General features: G+C 43.3%; 1 protein-coding gene across 1 annotated transcript in view; it reads left to right on the top strand.

The window, feature by feature from the left end:
• Nucleotides 1–17,029, top strand: part of LOC103183886 (cold shock domain containing E1, RNA-binding) — an 84,674-nt gene that overhangs the window by 32,785 nt on the left and 34,860 nt on the right. Inside the window, 5 exon segments of the mRNA XM_007901626.2 lie at nucleotides 1,714–1,812; nucleotides 10,516–10,613; nucleotides 14,049–14,130; nucleotides 15,360–15,488; nucleotides 16,275–16,400. Coding sequence (XP_007899817.2) covers nucleotides 1,714–1,812; nucleotides 10,516–10,613; nucleotides 14,049–14,130; nucleotides 15,360–15,488; nucleotides 16,275–16,400 — 534 coding nt within the window.

Below are 17,029 nucleotides of genomic sequence, written 5' to 3'. Positions count from 1 at the left end.
GTATGTAGATGATGAAAAGAAGAGAACCAAGCGTGGAGCCTTGGGGTATCCTGCAGATGACTGCGTGGGAACAGAAGGAAAAATCATTTGCCGAGTTGTATTGTTGGTGGTTAGTTAAGTAGGACTCAAACCATGCGGGTGCGGTTCCACTAAGGTGGTTGAGAGTGTAGAGATGGTAGAGGAGAATGACGTGATCAACTGTGGAAAGGTCAGGGAGAATGAGGAGGCAGAGGGAGCCTTGGTCACAGAGAGAGGGAACATCAATTGCTACATTGACGGGCGCTGTCTTTGTGCTGTGAGCAGTGCGAAAATGGACTGGAGGGGTTCAAATAGGGAGTGGAGGGAGAGGTATGAACAAAGTTGGTTTTCAGCGATGCATTCCAAAACTTTGGGCAGGTATACATAAAATTCAAATCAAGGTGGCTTTCTGAAACATGAATAGTGCTTCTCTGGGCAGAGAGAGCAAGTGTTGATTTCATATTTTCCAGAAAAGTAAAAGTTAAAATGGCTAATAGAGAATAGTTATCTTATTTCTTGTTATTACCAGCTTGTGGAATACGAAGCATGTGTGGATCATTCTGCAACAGCTTTAATTGGGGGTGGGATGATAATGTTTTGTTCAGGGTCGCATGGTACAATCTTCCATTTTCACTATATATAATTTGATAGTGTATTGCTAATGGGTACGGGCATTGGTTAAACCTTTTCGCATTGGTTTCAAATAGCTTAGGGCCTTCTAATGTCTTTACCTCTTAAGGTTTTATGGGGGGATGACACATTGTGTGTGAAGGACAATGAAAGTGTCTATTTAGGGTTCTCCAAAGTTCCCCTTTGTACTAATTGAAACGTCGCCCAATAGTCAGTACCTGTTTTTTTGTGCATTATTCCAAAGGTTCAGTATCACGTTTAATTGTGTTTTTTTAAAAAAGTTGATCATAGTTTTATGAATTAGTCAAAAGGTTTATTTCTTTTCTGGATTACCTGACATACATGACATACATTTATGGTAGATGTCTTCGTAGACTTTTCAAGAGGAGAGGAAAGGCAAGAGAAGACAGGAATACCTTATACCTTTAGGATGTATGAAAGGGGCTTGACACATCTCTTAAAGGGGCAGCATCTAGTGATAACCCTATTGGATTGCCTTATTCCCCCCCCCCCCCCCCACCCCATGGTATGTGGAGGACAACTTTATTTCAGGAATGAGGGAAAACTATACCTAAAGGTATGTAACCTACCTTTTTGTAATAGCACAGCACCTGCAAGTTTCTTACTGTTGGTGCTACAGTGATGTGTTTCCTGGCAGTCACTGGCCTTGTAAGAGTTTAATTATTGTTTTGCCATCTCATGAGATGATCAGGAAATCAGGGGTTGAAAAAAAAGTTGAGTGTTGTGGTTTAGGAACTATCACTAGCTATATTTTTGGGACCTTGGACTGTTCCAGGTCTGACCACTACTGTTTTGATGCCATATTACTGCTACTATATAAGTGTGCTATATAAATAAGACACTTAGTGGCAGGAATCTGGTGCTATAACAGTAGAAGATTGTGCAGTCTCCTCACCCATCCATAAGAAAATGGAAGAATATTTTCTGATGGTCTAATCCCTAAAATACTAAGCCCTGGGCCTTGGACAACTGGAATTTTCAACCCCTGGAAAGCCTTTGTTTACCCTCTTGACACTGTTCTTTGTTATGTCATGGTATGTCCAGGTTGTCTCTGCTGCACCTTTTAACCTTGAGAACAAATCTGGGCTGAAACCGTCATCTCCTGGTCAGACTTCAGGCAGTGTGTGCTATGAACGCAATGGGGTAAGATTTGATTTCGTCTTTGCAGGTAATGATCTTCAGGTTGGGTCACCCATATAGAGACACTTGGATTTTGCCTTGCATGTGTACATGGCAGCCAGGTTGTCTTTTTAAATCGCATGGCTCCCATAGTGTAGGAACTCCCGCCCCATAAAAATAAATACCATACCCCAATAACTATTTGTTTCTTTCTTTTGGCCTAACTGGTTAGTTTAGCCTCTTTTTATATATAAAAAAAACAACTCCTGGATGGTAGAATAAGCCTTGCTTTAGTGGTACTGTGATTCTAGATATCTGTATGACTTTTAAAGGGTCCCAAGTTTCAAGCTATTAGTTTTTAAGACTGATCTGTTTCATTATATGAGTTGTAGAGAGTTCTTCTACATTGCAGAAATTGACCCACAGTTGAGGTTTCCAGTACTTGCTGTGCTTGACATTAAGCATTTGAAGGATTGCCTTTTTTGTTTTTGTTTAATTCATATACTTATCTTGTGCCTGGAAAACTTGTAGACTACTAATCAGGCAAAGACGTCAGCATCTTACTCACACCACTGCAGATCTATAGTCAATAAGCTCCAGGGTGTTGCTTTTTAAAATGGGGTCTTTTTCTATGAAAATATCCAATACAGAGATTTTCAGTGAAAATCTAAAATTTGCTGTTGAAAGACATGGCTACATACTTTGGAGAAGGTATTCGGTCTGGCCGAAGTATCTTTCAATTTATTGTCTTATACTGAGATGATTCCTGTCAAATATTGACCATGCTGTGAATGCTTCATCCACGCCTAAAATCTTTCCTTTTTAAGCAGTGAGTTTTCACTGATGATTTTCAAAGTTCCTCTCTTGGCCTAATAATGTTGTTCTCTTCACTTCCCCCTCCCGACCCACGCATAGAAAGGGGCACTCCCAACAAATCTGTTTGGAAGGGATCCAGTAGAAGTCAGTATCTGGAAGGGTCTCTCACAGAGATCTATTTTAAATGTCCTTTGAAAAGATTGCTTAAGAGGCCTGCTTTGCATCTTTAGACCTGAAGAGATGCTTGATATCCTGATAGGCACAGCAGGCTTTTCTTGCCTTGTGGGAATTTGATGCCGACTACCAAGGTCTTGTATTCAGTTCATTAAAAGGTTTTCGAGCATTTAAGTTGATATGATTCTTCTCTAGATGAGTGAGAAACAAATCTTGCCTGATAGTAAATGGGATTTCTGGTAATACTAGCACTTCTCTTCATTACTGAACTTCCTTCATTTTATATTTTTGGGCCAGATAATAAGTTTGATCTAAGCATGATTGCTCTTGCTCAGATCAGTGAACAATTTTGGCTTCCTATCCACATTGAGGTTCCATAAATGGTTCTCTGTCAAGTCCCAATAGCATTGATCAGAGCCATCGCAACTTAATCCAATCCGTCAGATCTTGTGCAAGTTTTCAACAAATCATTCAGTGGATGAAGTGCAGAGTGGCTGTTTGGAAGAACCATCACAAATATGGTCAAGGCTGCTCCACATCTGCTTGCAAAGAAGCTTGAGCAAAAACGAGTCAAAATGATTGAAGGCTGGATTCCTGCAGAATGGTAAACTGAAGTCCAGAATGATAAACTGAACCCCACGCAAATGGGCCAGGACCGGATACGGCCATTATGGTCCAACCAGTAGGTTTCAAAGTTTGAAGACTGATGTGAATGAAAACATTTTTTTTTAAAAAAAAGGCTCTTCTGCTATATGGAAGCCATTCCTTTTTGTGCAATTGTCAGTGGACAAGGTTCTAAAACTCTGCAAGAAGGGGGCGAAAGAGGGTAAATCCATGATCATTTGACATTTGTTCTTCCAAAGACTCATCGCCTTGCCAGGACAACACAGTTATAGGTCCAATATCTGAGGCTACATTAAGTGAAATATGAGAAATGGCAGACTTCCGGGTTGTCAAGTTACCACTGGTGTTGCTTCCTACATCTTATATGCAAGAAGCATCACTGATGTTGTTTCCTTTGTGGTGTTAGCTGAACTTCCTGTGCACAGCACATGGGAAGTGCTGCTAGCCATATACATATACAGGAATTGACCGGTGACCTGAAAACCTGGATGGACGTTTTTATAATAAGCATGTGAGAAGCAGGTAGTTGGTGCCAAAAGCTGGGAGTATCACGCTTCTTGTTAGCACAGGTCCACAGGACACCAGAGCTATAAAAACAAAGCTGTGCAATAACTAAGTTGGTCTTCAACCTTTGGGTGTCCTCACTACCTTGTACTTCTGCTGTAAAATTATCCTTTCATAGATATGATGATCAGCAGTTTAGGCACAATCGTCTTTCAGGCCAAGGAGACTTCTCCCTCCACAACAACAAAATTACATTTATATAGCGCCTTTTAGTCGGGAGGATGTCTCAAGGCACTGGACAGTCAGTGTTTCGGACCCGAGCTGGGAATCGAGAGGAGGGGGGTGAAGGGTGACCCCGAGGTTCCGGACTGGCTTAGCAAGGTGGAGTGAGCATCCTTAGATGGTGATGCTGTCAGCGCCTGAGGTGAGGAGGCGCTGAGGGGAGCCAATCAGGAGTGTCTCGGTCTTGTTGATGTTCAACTGTAGAAAGTTTGCTCTCTTCCAGGCTTGATGTCTGACAGATATTCTGTCAGGACAGCAGTGGGTCCTGGAGTTGAGGGTGGAGGCAAGAGGTAGATTTGGATGTGATCCACATACATGTGGAAATTGACCCCATGTCTGCAGATGATGTCACCAAGAGGGAGCATATAGATATTGAAAAGGAGGGGACCAAGGACAGAGCCCTGAGAAGCTCCACATGAGACTGTGTGGGGCCTGGAGGAGAAGCCATTTGTGGAGATGAAGTGTAGACGTTGTGAGAGGTAGGATCTCAACCAGTCAAGGACAGAACCATGAAGGTTGAAGTGAGAGCAAAGATGGAGGAGGATAGAGTGGCCAATGGTATCAAAGGCAGCAGTGAGGACGAGGAGGTAGAGGGAGCCCTGGTTGCAGATGGACAAAATGTCATTTGTCACTTTGACCAAAATTGTGCTGTAGGCGGCACGGAAACCCGAATGGAGGAGTTCATGAAGGGAGTGGCGGGAGAGGAAGGAGAAAAGCTGGGAAGCAACGACTCGTTCCAGGACCTTGGAAAGGAAGGTTGGAGATGGGTTGATAATTTGAGAGCAGGGAGGGTTTTTAAAGGATAGGTGTGATGACGGCTGTTTTAGAAGGGTGGAAACAGTGCCAGTGGATAGAGTGCCTGTGAGAAGGTGGAGCGGAGAGGGATAGGGATGGGGTCGAGTTTCTTGTGGTTTATAGTGGCAATGAGAGAGGAGGGGAGACAGCTTCGAAGTGTGGAGGGAGCAATGGCTAGTGGCCGGGGTTTGAGGGGGAGATGGGGAGGGGGTAGTGGTTGGAAGGGCAGAGGCAGCTGAGGGGATCCCCTCGACTTTGGCTTTGAGGAAGTCCAGCATCTCCTTGAGGTTGGTGTTGGAGATGAGGATGGGTGAGGTGTGAGAGGGAGGGTGGAGGAGCTGGTTGGTGATGGAGAAGAGGAGCCTAGGGTTGTCCTTGGCATCCAAGATTGTCTTGAAGTAGAAGAATGTTTTAGCAGAGGCCGGAGCGGTAAGATTTGATAAGGTCCAGCCAAATCTGCCGATGGACTGATAAGTAGGAGTTCTGGCCAGGCTCCACTGCCTTCCCATCACCAAATGGATTGACTTCAAGATCCTCACACTTATGTTCAAATCCCTTCACTCTCTGGCACCTCCCTACCTCTCTGACTTCCTCACTCCCCAGTCCAACACACGGAGCCTCCGTTCGACTAACACTGGCCTCCTGCTCGTCCCTTGCACCCTCCACCCCACCATCGGAGGTTGTGCTTTCAGCCACTATGCCCTGAAACTCTGGAACACTCTCCCTCAGTACCTTGCCCCCTTTCTCCCCTTTTTCAAGTCCCGCCTGAAAACCTTAAAGCGCTCTGAGACGCTACCCTGCGTGGAGGGCGCTATATAAGTGCAAGTTGTAGTTGATTTGAGCCAGGTGCATTCAGCGGCACGTACCTGAGCCTTAAGTAAGTGGCGATGGCTGGTGTACCAGGGTGACTTCCATGAGTAGAAGACGGCTTGGGCAGTGAGGGAAGCAAGGGAATCGGAGTGGGGGCGAGGGAGTTGTGGATGAGAGTGACCGAGGAGACTAGGTCATTGCGGGAGGAAGCCCAGAGTGGGAGGAGTTCAGGTGACTCTAAGACAATGGGGTGGGGGGGAGAGAGATTTCTTTCTAAGAGCGGTAGGAGATGATGTGGGTTGGGGGTGGTGGTGGGGAGAGGGATTAAGGAGTTAAGGGAGATGAAGTAATGGTCCGAGATGGCTTTGTTGGTGATGGTGAGTTCTGAGTTGCTGAGTCCCTGGGTAATCACCAGGTTGAGTGGGTGGCCATGGATGTGGAGGGAGAGATTAGGACAGGAGAAGCCAGAGGAGACAGTAGGAAGGGGGTGAAGTGCAGGTTGAAGTCGTCGAGGATGAGGAGGTGTTCAGAGCAGAGGGAGAGGGAAGATAGGAGGGTGGAGATGTCAGAGAGGAAGGCGGGGGAGGGTTTTTGGGGACGATAGAAAAGGAGGATTTTGAGGGAAAGGTTGGAGGGATGTTAGAGGAAAAGGTTCTGGAGGAGTGAGGCGATAGGTCGAGTGGGGACTGGGAGATGAGAACCACACTGCCACCTCGCCAATTTATTAAAAAAAGGATAAATTCTTATAGGACATTTAATAATTTGAACCTGCAGGTCAGAACTTTTCCTAGATTTAGCAATTTCTTAGTGAACATTTATAAACAGTAGAACCCGTTTATAAGGTGGCAGTTGGAAGTCCATTAAATCCCAGGCAGCCTTAAAATTAGATGTATTCTCTACTCATCACATCTACATCATAATATCAGTGAACATATGAAATTTGGCTAAATTCATGTTATCAGGTTGTCCATTCTGTCCAGTTCCTGGTTACTGCACATCAGACCCCATTATAATCAAAGTTATAATTGGGTTCTAGTATAAAATGAAAACATTCCAGCAGTCTAATGGAAGAAATCATTGGGGATGTCACAGCCAATATCAAATATCTATATGATCTTCCATAGTAAAGCAATCATTAAATGAGGGAACACCTCATATCTCATATTGTGTATTTTCCAACTGATCTCAAAACTATTTGAATCTTAGCCTAAATTATTGTCAGTGAATTAATGGAAGCAAGGATATTTCTTGTAATCTCTTGTAATCTACTCACACTGAAAACTGTTCCGATATCTTCTAATGAATTATGAGCTTGCTAAAATGATTACGGTGGGAGTTTTCATTTATTTGGTAAAATAAGTCCCAATGTACCCAACTGGTGGGTAGTTTATATTGTGAAGCATGGGTCATCTGGGATGGAGGTGTCTAAGATAAGTAGTCATTTATAATAGACAAGTTCTGAGAGGAGAAGCTGCTTCAAGTGCCACTTCAATGTCAAAGAGCACAATGAAGTACTACAAAAATCTACAGTTAATTGAATTTAAATAGTACCCTTTACGTGGGGTAGCATCTTGAAGTACTGAAATGTTGACAAACAGGGCTTTTGCAAAATAGCCACTAAACAATAGTTTTCTCTAATTGCAATATTTTGTTTGATCTTGGAATTCCAGGGTGCAGATTTGTCTATGTACGTGGTGCAAGCTATGTGGAACAAGATGAACAAACTTGGTTATTACTCGCTTGGTTATTACTTGGTTATTCTCTGTTATTGTCCTTGCAAAGTTAATTCTTCCCTGGACCAAATACCTAACTTGTTGTTTGTGAGCTCCTGTGTATGGCTCTTCTGTTGTGTTCTTTTTGTAACAGCAGGCAAAAAAAAAACAGGCTTTTCTTGTTTTGTACAATCTACACTGGACACTCACTACATGGCTAGGTGTCAGCCTGGCTCAGTAGGTAGCAGTCTTGCCTCGGAATCAGAAAATTGTGGGTACATCAGGACTTTGAGCTCACAATGCAGGTGCTGGGTGTGTGGCATTGTTGGAGTGCCTTCCATCAGATGAGACGTTAAACCTGTGGGATTGGACTTTTCCCTCCGATGCAGATCGGTTTACAACCATTCTCTTTGTGTAATATACTCCACACTATCCCTAGCTACACTAGTTGCTTAATATACCACACACTGTCCCTGGCTACACTCCCAGTCTTTCACCCTCTCTGTGCAAAACAATAACTTCACTCCGAACAGCATCTTCGAGCACCGTAAATACACTCCTCCGGATGAGATGTTAAATCGAGGCCCTGTCTGCCTGTTCAGGTGGATGTTAAATATCCCATTGCACTATTCGAAAAGAGAAAGGAATTTCTCCTGGTATTCTGGCCAACAGTCCCCCAAATAAAATTGGTCACTCACTAGATGGCTGTTTGTGGAACATTGCTGTGTACAAATCGACTGCTGCTTTTGCCGTCAAAATGCACAGCCACCTCACCTTATAGCATATCTTGTGAAGTGCTTTTAAGACGTCCACCCAATGTGAAAGGTGCTATGCTTGTTATTAAATCCAGGACTTGTCCTAAGTGTCACTAAACCTAGGGCCAGTTTGTTTGTTAAAGCCCTACTCAAAATTAGGGATTTTTTTTCCCTGGTGTCTTGGCCAAAAATTCCCCACGGAAAATTGGTTATTCACTTCATAAACTGCTTCTGGGACTTCGCTGTTCACAAGTTAGCTACTGTATTCACCTATAAACTATTCACTATACATTGTAGTGAATCCTGTGAAGTACAAATTAGGAACAGGGTGATCTCAAAAAATCCATTTAGATTTGTATTCAGCAAGGTTTCTACCCACACTCATACAGTTCTTTCCTGGAAATACATTTGTTGCATGGATACGCCTATGGCAATTTGGACCCACACTCTTTGGACTTATCTTGTCTCATCACCTCCTATAAAAAGAGGTTTGGGTAACCTTAAACTGAGGGTGGAAAATATCTCTCCAGCAGGGAAAACTCGCATGGAGGTTGAATGGAATTGTGAAGTTGCATCTCTTTTGGCGGCTTTGTTAGTTGGTGCTTCTAACTAAGTACAGATTTGAGAGAAAAGCTGGATTGATACTACCATGTAGGAGTATGCAATGTTTTTTATTAAACTAATTTGAAATGAAAAGGACTTTCTGAGAATTTTTGAAACTAGAGTAACCTTGATTTGTTGTACATGGTTTTATTTCCTTCGATTAATTATTTAAATAGTGAAACATCCTTGCTTTCAACAGTGACTGGAACCCATCCCTTCTTACACTTGCTTTGGTTACTTCTGATAGTAAAAAGTGTGTTTATGGGGACAAGGATTTGCAGGGGAAAGTTCAGTTCTGGCTGGGTAATTTAATGTGTTGTATGAGAAAGTATTTATTTTTATACCTTTAGTTTTGCCATATAGTAAGCTCCAGATATTTGTCAACTCATGTAATGCCAATGCAGGGGGCGATTAGTGACATGAACTGTATGTTTTTGCCCTATTGACTACTTAAACAATGACATCATTTGGGTGATGATCAGGCAATTGGCACAGTATGGGGAAACTTTTCATAGCAAAAATAATTGTAGCCTTAGCCATTTTAAAATTTAGTTCAAAGGAAGTGATCTTCAATAAGAATTTACATGTATATAGCTCCTTTCACATCAGGAGGACATCCCAAGGCACTGGATAGTCAGGTACTTGGACCCGAGCAGGGTATAGGGATCAGGAGGGGTCGAGAGTTGGGGTACGAGGGTGGCCAAATGTGCGGTCGACAGGATGGTCTTAAAGGAGGCAAGGGAGGGAACAAGGCAAAGGGACTATGGGGTGGAGTACCAAAGGGGTGGGGGCAGAGAGACTGAAGGCCCGACTTCCAATGGCGGGGCAGGCTGGAGTCTGCTGAGCAAAGCGAGTGGACAGGTCTGTGTGGGATCACAGAAATAGGAAGGAGCAAACCTGCGGAGGGCTTTGAAGACAAGGATGAGGATTTTGAACTCTATACTCTAGAGGATCGGGAGCCGAGTGGGGGTAATGGGGGTCATGGAGCCTGGTGCAGGTGAGGACGCGAGCTGCAGAGTTCTGGATGATCTGCAGCTTGCGGAGGGAAGAGTTGGGGAGCCTGACAATAAGGGAGTTTGCATAGTCGAGCCTGAATGTTATGAATGTGTTTATGAGGGTCTCGGCAGCCTGCGTGTGAGACAGCGGCAGAGCCGGGCAATGTTGTGGAGGTGGGGAAGGCAGAGCAGATCATGGAATGGATGTGGGGTAGAAAAGACAATTGCGGGTCAAACAACACACGTAAATACAACTTTTACCATTGTGGTTTTAACATTTATTTGTCCCATTAAACTTTAATTTGAAAGGCATTATCAGCATTCTTTTAACTTTCCATGATGGCTCCCAAAATCATTCCATTTCCGTTGTAGAACTCTGCAGAATCTTGCTTCAGACAGACAGGTCATTGCTCAAGTCTTTTGCAAATGGCTGTTAGTCATTTATAGACATAACTTCACAATTGGTATCACTGCATTTATTACAATTGGCTGAATAACTTTTGAGACTCGATCATAATTTCTTATCTTTGTCTTCAAAGAACATTTGCACACCATTAGAGGCATGAAATCTATTGTAAAGCTGTTGGAATTTATAAGCATATAATTGAACCAAGGAAGAACGTAAATCTAAGCCTTTTTTTTCCTCCCATGGTTTAGGAAGTATTTTATCTGACATACACACCTGAAGATGTTGAAGGAAACGTCCAGCTTGAAACGGGAGATAAAGTATCTTTCTCCATGGAAACAAATAAACAGTACGTATGGCCATTTCTTTTCTAAAATTCTCACTTTATATTTTACAGACTACGAATGAGCTATATACAAATGCTCCAAGCAATATTACTGCAAAATTCCTGAGGCTTTTAATGTTCCTAAAATATGTTTGAGGTGGCATTTTCTTAAAACACTTATTTATTTAATAATTGACCTGCTCCAACATCGGCAGCCAGGCCTTCAGCCTCTCTGCCCGCACCCCATGGAACTCCACCCCACATTCCTTTCACCTTGCTCCATTCCTTGCCTGCTTCGAGGCGCTTCTCAAAACCCTCTTCAACTGAGCCTTCGGCCACCCTCCTACCCCTGCCTCCCCCACCGCCCTTCCCCGATCCCGGCCCCCAACTCGGGTCCAAATCTCTGAATGTCCAGCACCTTGGGGCATCCTCCTGATGTGAAAGGTGCTATGCAATTGTAATATTGTATTGGTGGCGGGCCTTCTGCCACTTTGCCCCCATCCTCTGGAACTCCATCCTGCAGTCCCTCTGTCTCACCCCCTCCCTTGCCTCCTTCAAGACCCACCTCGAGGCCCTCCTCTTCGAACGTGCTTTCAATCACCTCGCTTCCCCCCCTCTGCTCTCTACCCTCCCCAATCCCGACCCTCAGGTCTGAAACACTGACTGTCCAGCACCTTTGGACATCCTCCCGATGTGAAAGGTGCTGTACAAATGTAATTTTATTGTATTGCTGCATACCTTGAGGATTGAAAGGACTGGGTTGAAGTTATGTAGTGCTGCTACAACATTAGTACTGTATCAACACAATTTACTGACCGGATTTAACATGTCTAGAAAATCAATAAAACCTATTAGAAATGCTGAAATTCATGAAGAATAATGATCTGTACAGCCAGTGAAAAGAACCCTAATAATAATAATCATTGCATTTGATATAGCGCCTTATCATACCTCCAAACTTCTCAAAGCACTTCACTGAATATACTGCAAAGTGAATTAACTGTATATTTTGTGGGCGAAACATGGCAGACAATTGCGCTCGCAGTGTTCCACAAACAGTCGTGGATTGAGTACCATATTATTATTTTTGAAGGGATTATTACCCACAGAAAAGCGATCCGCAATCGACTAACAACCGGGTTCCTACTTACTGTTAGGTAATCAGGCATAGAGTAAGGAAACTTGGCCAATGTTTTGCCCTGCCCAGGAATCAACCCAGATTCTCTCACTTGCGAGGCAATGGTTTGAAGCTCTGCTGACCACTGTTAGCATATAGGATGTATGGCTTTTAGGCAGAAGTCTTCCCAAATATATTGTAGAAGTTTCACAGAATTGAACTATCATTTTGGGAACCCTCTTTACTGCATTCCAATACCACTCAACTTGGTGAGAACAAATTGTTGGCCTGTGTCTTGAAAATGTAATTGAGAAACATACTTCAACCACAGTAGTTATGCACTTTAATTGTGGGATTCTCGTTTCCACCTGCCACAAAAGCATGGTTTGGATTGCCTGCCTCCCATGTGCTGTTTTTAGTCTGAATGCAAACTCACCACTGTATAAAGGTAAGCAGGTTGGTCAGCAACCAGATAATTAAGGCCTCGCCTGCCATGTATGGGTCATGTTGAGTCAGTAGGTAAAGTCGCCTTGAAAGTTCTAAAATCTGGCATCAGCGGTGTTCTGCTTTGGTTTTCAAGAGGTTTGATCCTTGGCATAGAAAAGGTGCAGAAATGGGAGTGGAAGATTGATGAACCAAAAGTAATCCTTGCATTTAATATAACACGTTTCATGTCCGGAGGAAGTCTCAAGGGGTTTACTATTAAAGTATAGTGTCTACTGCGTAAGCGAATGCTCTCCTATGTTTTTATTGTATCTCGGAGCTCATGAGAATGTGTTGGTGCTTATCCTTTGTGCTTCACCACCAATCATCTCCTCAATAGTTATCCTCAAGCCTCCTCCATCCTCTTCTCGAAATCCAATGACTCTTCAACTGCCAGTCCATCTCCAGTCTTCCCTTGTTACGAAAAATCCTGAAACACATGGTTGCTACTGAACTTTGCTCCCAGCTCGAACTGCTTGAATCCCTTCAATCTGCCTTGAAATTCAAATTTTCAAGACTGAGGTGGATAGATATTTGTTAGGTCAGGATATCAAGGGCAATGGAGCAAGGGGCGGGTAATTGAAGTTGTGGTACAAATAATCGAATGGAATGGCGGAACAGGCTTGAGGGACTGAATGGCCTCCTCCTGTTACTATGACAACCCTGGATGGAATTAGAAACTGGAGGAGAGCCCCTGTTAAGGCACCTTTCAATGTAGAGTTGTGTCACTTATAGAGTGGGACTAGTGTGGATACCAGGCTAACTAGAAGTGAAGTACACCTACCTTCATTCTGGACTAAACATACAATCACTACAATTCGTAGTAAAATCCTTTGAAGTTCTTTGAGATGTCTTGATGACTTGATAATGTGCTATGCCGAATGAAAGGATTAACATTAACAGAATTGTATTTGAACGTTAAACAAATATAGAATTTGAAATGACATTGCATAACTCATTCATTAAATGCACTCCAGTCTACTTGCACACAGCTCTCTGATTTACTCGGTAAAAACTGGGCAGGATCGATCGTAGGTTGTATCAGGTCCTGATTAACCTCTGAGACCTGGATTTCAAGGTCTCCTCTGGCTATAACGATGCCTGTGAAATTAGTTGGAATAGCTTCAACCCTCCTCCCTGTAAATGTAGGCTCATTGGAAAAACTACGTTTAGTGTGTCACTAACTTGGCGCTGTATTATAATAATAAAAATAGTGAAAACCTCTGGAGAGGATATTAACACTTACACACTTTACTTCCACAGAGTGGTTGTCTTATTGTACTACTACAACAAAATTACATTTATAGAGCGCCTTTCACATCGGGAGGACGTCCCAAAGCGCTGAACAGTCAGGTGTCAGGGCCTAAGCATGGGGGCGGGGTGGGGTAGGGGTGAGGGAAGGCAGAGAGGTGGGAGGGCGACTGAAGGCACGATCAAAGAGAAGGGTCTTGAGACCGGCCTTGAAGGAGGCAAGAGAGGAAACTAGGCCAAGGGACCGTGGGATGGAGTTCCAGATTGTAAGGGCAGAGAAGCTGAAAGCCCGGCCACCGATGGTAGGACGGGAGACATGGAGCAGACCGGAGCCCGATGAACGGAGGGAGTGGGCAGGTTGGCAGGGAGTCACCAGATCAGAGATGTAGGAGGGGACAAGGCCACGGATGGCCTTAAAAGTGAGGACGAGGATCTTGAATTCAATCCTCTGGGGGATGGGGAGCCAGTGGAATCGGGCGAGGGTGGGAGTGATGGGGTCGGGCGAGGGTGGGAGTGATGGGGTCACAGAGTCTAGTGCGTGAGAGGACACGAGCTGCTGATCATTTATAGTAAATGAGTGGCATTAACCTTGCTCTTTTGTTTGTTAGCACTGGTGCTGTAAATGCTCACAACATTTTACTCGTGAAGAAGAAACCAGGACGGTGTCAGGGTGTAGTTTGTGCCATGAAAGTAAGTACTTTTCTTTCAATCGTCTCAACTATTACTCTTGTCTTAATGAAGCATAATACACATTAGAAATGTAATGTACAGTGGAAGCCGGTTAAAACAGACACGTTGTTTAATTTGAAGCAATGTTAACTAACCAAACACACACACCACATTCATACACACGCTCGCACCCACTCACACACCATATTCACACACACACACACACACACACACACACACCACATTAATGCGCACACATGTACTCACTCGCTCAAACTCACAAACTCACACATACGCAGTTGGGAACAGTTTTAAACCCTTTCTGTAATCCAGATTATTATCGGGGAACTCAGCCCAGACTAGAGATCAAACCTGGGACTTTCCTGTTATTTGTGGATCAGCTGATTGCTGGATAAACTTACTCGGCCATTGGACACTGCACAGTGTTTTGAAATCTGTCATTTAATATGTTGCTATATATACACTCTTGAGTTGAAGTGTAAAGTGGAAAATTTCAATGTCACTGGTAATATGAATTTGGAGATGAACAGCTTAAGTATGGATCATGATTTTTATGGGTATGATGCAGACTTATATTAGCAGCACTTGTTTTTGGTGGTGGTGTCTGACACATGCAGAAATCCATCACTATGCTTATCAATAGCCACATTGGACTGAGTTTCATGTATGTATGGCACCTAACCATAGAAATATCCCTGAATGGAATGCAAAGTGAACTCTTCCTAGAGGGGAGCTCCCTGGAGGGACACCCTCTGCTTGCCTAATTCCAGGGAGTTGTAGGCACGCCATAGTGTAAGTTGGGGGACTGCTGGACTTGAGTCAACTAAGGCCTCACAACTTGCCATTAAGTGCTTCCCACGGCTTTTCCAGCTAGGATCACCCTGCCCTTTGGGGCTTTGGCTTGCGGGGTTCACAGGAGCTGAGTGAGAAGAATCCCTGCTCTCAGTGCCTAGTCTGCCCCTCCAAGTCCTGCTGGTGAGCCAGGCTGACTGGTTTGAAAATAGCAATGGTTTGCAATACTGTGGACGTGCCTGACTTAGGAACTGGACTATTGAGTTTACAGAAAGCTCACTAGATTCTGACTCTCAGTAGCAAGCATGTTGCCTCGAAATCACCTCAGCTGTAAGGAGATTCTGCTTCTCACCTTGTTTTGTTGCCACTGATTCAATGTTTGAAACTTCTTGCACAGAAAGTGATGTATTTAATGTAAACTCTCAACTGTCTTCTAGGAAGCATTTGGATTTATTGAAAGAGGTGACCTTGTGAAAGAGATCTTCTTCCATTATAGTGAGTTTAAAGGAAACCTGGAAACCCTGCAGCCAGGAGATGACGTGGAATTTACAATTAAGGAAAGAAATGTAAGTAGTTTAGTTTAACCATATCTATGGGGGGATAATTTCAGTCATTGGACACAAATGGAATCCAGAAGGTGTGTCAAAGCCAACGAGGTGGGGGAGAAGCAAAGAGTTTCAGTGCCAAAGTTCAGTTCTATTCCTTGAACCGGGCTAGCATCAAAATCCCTGAAATAGCTTGGTAATGTGCAAGGAGAAATCCTCTGAAGAGCCATATAATGAGAGCAGTACAATATATCAGCTTAGTGGTTCTCTAAGCACAGAGGCTCTTAAGAGATCCGAGGGGTGTTACTGATACCCCTCCCAGTTTTGTTGTGATCAGCTGTCCAAAAAATAGCTGGGTCTGACAACCACCTAAATATGCAATGTGACATTTCATTTTGTATTCTCTTTGCACAGAAGATATAGTGTTAGTATTGCAGTTGCTCCCTGTTGTAATGGAGCGATTTGAGTCCAAAATTGAGATTGATCAAGTTATGATAATCATCGCTGGACAATGTTCAATGTCACGTCGCTGCTGACTTCACTAAAACATGTTGCTTTCAGTCAGCCAGCTGGTTAATGGTGACGGCTCTGGTGAGCAATTCAAACAATGGTTGGGATATTGAGTTTTGTGTGGCTTTCTTGATGGCTATTGAGCAAAGGTAAAATGCTTCCACGTAGGCAAGGAAGATACATCTGAAAAGAAGTCAACATTAATTCCTTTTCCCTCATCTACTGTGTGTGCAAGTTCAGTTGATCAGACAGTGAGGTTTGAGGGAGCATCCTGGCAACTTATGTTTCTCTTTCTAGGGAAAAGAAGTCGCCACTGATGTGAAACTTTTGCCACAAGGAACCGTAATATTTGAAGATGTGAGCATTGAACTGTTTGAAGGAGTTGTCACCAAAATTATTCCAAAAGTAACAAGTAAAACCCAGGTAAGATTTTGATGATTGTTTCCCCATATTTATTTGATCTATAGTGGAATGGTCTGCCATAGACCAACTGGGTTGCTCTCTTTTTCACCCACCAAATTTTAGGTGGGTAAGATTTTATGATCCATCAACTAAGTGGCTATCTTTACTGGCCACAATATACAGTCAATTCACTTTACAGTATGTTTTGTGAAACACTTTGAGACGTCTTGAAGACATGATAAGGCTGTATCAAATGCAAGGATTATTATTTTGATCGGGGAAGGCAAGTGCTGTCCTGTGTGGACAGATATAGATATGCCTCAAATCACCCAAATTACCATTGATTTAGCTTCCTTCTTTGAAACCTGTAATTGCTGGGCATGTTTACAAAAATAGTGAAATTGCACGTTGTTCTGTTGCAGATCTGTTCTTTCCCCAAGTAAGCTATTGAACCGTCTCAATTCAGAAGGGTTCCTAATTGACCAATCCTTGGACAACTTTTGGGGGAAAAAAAACTTTTGTGCTTGTAAAAAGAATATTAAAATATTTCAAGTGCAATGATGTCATTTGAACAGGTTCTGCAATTGAACTTAAATTGGGCCAATTTGGATCAGCTGTGTGCACTCTCATTCCCACTTTACTGTGGCGTA

The sequence above is a fragment of the Callorhinchus milii genome, unplaced genomic scaffold (genome assembly GCF_018977255.1).
Source record: "Callorhinchus milii isolate IMCB2004 unplaced genomic scaffold, IMCB_Cmil_1.0 Scaffold19, whole genome shotgun sequence".
NCBI classification, from domain to species: domain Eukaryota; kingdom Metazoa; phylum Chordata; class Chondrichthyes; order Chimaeriformes; family Callorhinchidae; genus Callorhinchus; species Callorhinchus milii.
This window is presented reverse-complemented; position numbering and strand designations above follow the sequence as displayed.